Below are 3,794 nucleotides of genomic sequence, written 5' to 3'. Positions count from 1 at the left end.
CCTTCAGAATAGATGATCTAGATCGATCCAGCCCAAGGAACACATCCACTCACCCAAAGGACACTCAACCTCTTCGTTCAGTATAAATAGAACCCTCCAGATGATGGAATACTCACTCAATCTTCTCTTCTCTTCCTCAAGCATTCATCTTATCTTGTGCATTCAAGAGTCCAAGAAGTCTACTAAAAGGTTCGCTGGTCTCGGAAGTCGGAGTGCTACGATTCCGAGACGTTCGTCGTCGTTGTATCTTGGGAACGAATTGCAACAATCCGTTAAGCACCGTAGCGGAGCAATATCGTTTACGGAGATAGTGTCGAACACTAGCCTCGACGATCAGTTTGCATACTCCAAAAGCTACCCGGAGACAACACTTACTCATATCCAAATTAATTTGGCTTTCTTTCTGAGGAGTTTTCAACTGGATTCCATATCATGATTTATATTTTTCGAGCGGTCGATTGTTAAAAATTTTACTAGCTTGATTAATTGTAATTTTGAGAGTTTTAAAGCTCAATTCCAACTTGATTGATTGATTTGCGTGTTAACTCGAATGAGAATTTTATCCATTTGATTTAGTTCAATTTGTAGATTTTGAAATAGTATGATTTTAAAGTAAAATTTGATAACTCTAAAATTATATCAAATATTTAATTATGATTATTTAAGTTGTAATAATATTGGGCGATAATATTTATGAATTTTTAAGTTTAAATTTTTAACTTAAAAAATTTATTATTACAAATTTTTGAATTTACTGGTTGTAATATTTAAGTTTGTACTGTAATTTTTTAACTAAAAGTTGAATAATAATCATGAAATTTAGAAAAAAAAAATGAAAGAAAAGTTAAAACAACAGTTCGTAATACGATGGAAAAGGAATTTTTAACCGATTCTATCATTATCTAAATTAAATGAGAGTTGGTTGAAAAAATAGATATCATATAATAATTAATAAATTTATATTGAATGAGAGTTGCCAATCCGCGCAGGGCATTGACTTCCAAATTTTCAATTTGTGACGTGGCTTAAATCTAGAATCTAAAGTAGTTATGAATTAAATTAACGGCGAATTTACCACGAAGGAAATCGGTGAAAATCTAGATTTTCACATATTTTCCCCACAAGTTAGATAAGTTCTTCCAAAGAGTCCACCAAAAACATTCCAAGTCAATTTTAAACAGCCAGCGAAGAAAAGAATGACAAAGAGAAAAATCAGAGTCGGCGGCTGGTTTGCTTTGACAATGGCGCTTTCATGTTTGTCACGATGGCTCATCTTCTTTTTATTTTTTCCAAAAAATAAATTATTAATTAATTATTTTAAGTTTGCGTGAGGACTGAGATAAACTATTAAGGAGTCTCATCAGCCACGGAGCCATATTCAGCGCCCGTCCGCTTAAAGATGGCTATGCGTCCACCTACGTCGTCGTCGTTCCGGTGGCAGAAGCCCCGGCCGCTGCACCGCCGCCTGCCGCCGCTCCTCCTCCTCCTCGTCTCCGCCGCCTCCTTTCTCCTCGCTCTCGCCTTCGCCCGTGCGGCCGCCGCCGGCTTCCTCCGCCACGCCAATTCCTTCGGCCGACGGTGCTACCCGGAGGGGTATGTAGGCGAGGAGGCCGAGGCTGCGGCGGCGCAGCAGCAGCGGAGGCGGCCGCGCATCGCGATGGTGAGCTTCTCCGACGAGGCGGAGGGCGGCGGGCGGCTCCGGTCGTTCCGCGGGGTGGGGGAGGCGGTGGCGGGGAACAAGCGGTCGTACGCCGGTGGGATGGGGTACCGGTACGTGGACGCCAGGAAGCTGGTGGATCCTGGCCGCCCGCCTAGCTGGAGCAAGATCCTGGCCGTCCAATCGCTGCTTCCGCGCTACGACTGGGTCTTCTGGAACGACGCCGTGAGCTCACTCCACCGTCGTTGACTTCCGATGCGAATTCGTTGTTTTATTCGTGAACTAATTGGCGGTCTTGGTTTCAGGACACGATGGTGATGAACCCTTCGATATCTCTTGTGAGTCTCTTTCTGTCTCTTTCTTCCACTTTTTTTTTTAAATAAATATTTTATTGTGTAAATCAATTATACTTAAAACGAGAAGTATAATCACTTCAACGAGAGAAACTGAAAATAAATAAATAAATAAAATTAAAAGGACTAATTACTAATATATTATATTTAGGAGGAGGGAGATATAAAAAACTTTCTCTATTAGCATGAATTTTGTTTTCTTTAATATGATATTTATTTATTTATTTATTTTTTGAATGTTAGGAGAGTATTCTTCATGCTGCTATTGGGCACATGGATTTTGACAAGGCTCCTGACCTAGTGGTCACTGAGGATGCCAATGGGGTCAATGCAGGTGCTTAATCTTTCTTTAATATGTATTTTCATGTATAAAAATGCACGAAGCTTCCGTCAATATAAGAATCGCAATTGAATATTGAATATCAGGAGTCTTCTTTGTGAGACGATCAAAGTGGAGCAAGAGATTCTTGCAGATATGGTGGAACGAAACCTCCTTCATTCAATTTGGATCCACAAAGAGCGGCGACAACGACGCCCTCAAGCATCTCATCTACGGCCTATCCGAAGAAGAGTTGCAAGCCCATGTGGCCATATCGCCCATGCAATGCCTCTTCAATTCATATCCTTGGATTCCCACTCTTAAATCCGTGCTGCGTCTGCTCGCCTCTCCTAAAGCTACTTGGAACGGTTGGTCCAACTTTTCATTCGATTATATTTAAAGAAGAAGAAATAAATCATTTTATTTCTAACAATTTATAGTTTTTTGGTATTATGTAGACAAAGTGGATTTATCTTTTAATTAATTAGCAGTTGTGTTTACCAAATCCCTTTTTTAAATGCCTGATGAACAGATAATGATAATGTGGTTAATGAACAGGAGTCTACTCTGATGGTGATTTCTTGCTGCACCTTGCTGGCGTTGATGACAAGAGAAAATGGGTGGCCAACTTGATAGAGGACATGCACGCTGTTTAGCCGATGAAAGAAAAATAGTTAATGTAATTAACATTACTTTACTTGTGTATTAGGAAATATTTATTTTGAAGTGAATAATAATGATAATAATAGAAATAATTTCTAATTGATTTTAATAAATTAGGATTTATTATAATTAGGATATCAAATAGGAAAACTAATATTTCCAAGTCTATCATATTAGTATGTTTATAATTATTATAATTCTTATTTAATCTTTTCATTATTATTTTGAATAATTGGTATAAATAAACCTATTGATTTTAATAATAAAATGATAAAAAAAAATTTATATTGATTTTTTCCTCTACATATTAATTTCTACATAGTATCAAGAGTCATGACCCTTACTTTTCTTTATCTTCCTTCAAAATTTAACTTTTTCCTTCTTTAATTCCTCTTCCAGCACCTCAATTTCAACATCAGATTCTATAACATTAGTCAGCAACAACGTGAACATCTTGGAGCACAACAACAACTTAGAGCAACCCAAAAATCAGCGTACTCCAACAAAATCTTGCAGTCTCATCGCCAACGTCCTTTCTTGCCAATTTTGTGTGGCAACCTCGGGAACTTCGACAACTACCACTTTCTTTGCTGTTGATTTCGGCATCAACACCCTTTGCTGCTGGCAACCTGAGGTTCCATCACCGCTACTTTTCATTCATTTCGTCGGAGTTAATTATTTATTTTTCGATGCCAGATACTCAACGATATCAAGGTTTAGACCAATGTCAAATTTGTCACATTATAAGTCATACTGGTATTTATTGCTCTAGAAGATTTGATTGGTCTTATAGTTGGAGAAT

At 38.1% G+C, this 3,794-nt stretch overlaps 1 protein-coding gene across 1 annotated transcript; it reads left to right on the top strand.

Moving 5' to 3' along the window:
- Positions 1–1,346: 1,346 nt before the first annotated feature.
- On the top strand, positions 1,347–3,084 carry LOC121990348 (probable alpha-1,6-mannosyltransferase MNN10). Its single transcript, XM_042544493.1, has 5 exons — positions 1,347–1,882; positions 1,963–1,995; positions 2,254–2,344; positions 2,437–2,697; positions 2,888–3,084. Exons 1-5 carry the CDS (start codon positions 1,400–1,402, stop codon positions 2,983–2,985), a joined length of 966 nt encoding a protein of 321 aa, XP_042400427.1. The 5' UTR covers positions 1,347–1,399; the 3' UTR covers positions 2,986–3,084.
- The last annotated feature ends 710 nt before the right edge of the window (positions 3,085–3,794 follow it).

Source organism: Zingiber officinale, chromosome 6B (assembly GCF_018446385.1).
Source record: "Zingiber officinale cultivar Zhangliang chromosome 6B, Zo_v1.1, whole genome shotgun sequence".
Lineage (NCBI taxonomy): Eukaryota > Viridiplantae > Streptophyta > Magnoliopsida > Zingiberales > Zingiberaceae > Zingiber > Zingiber officinale.
This window is presented reverse-complemented; position numbering and strand designations above follow the sequence as displayed.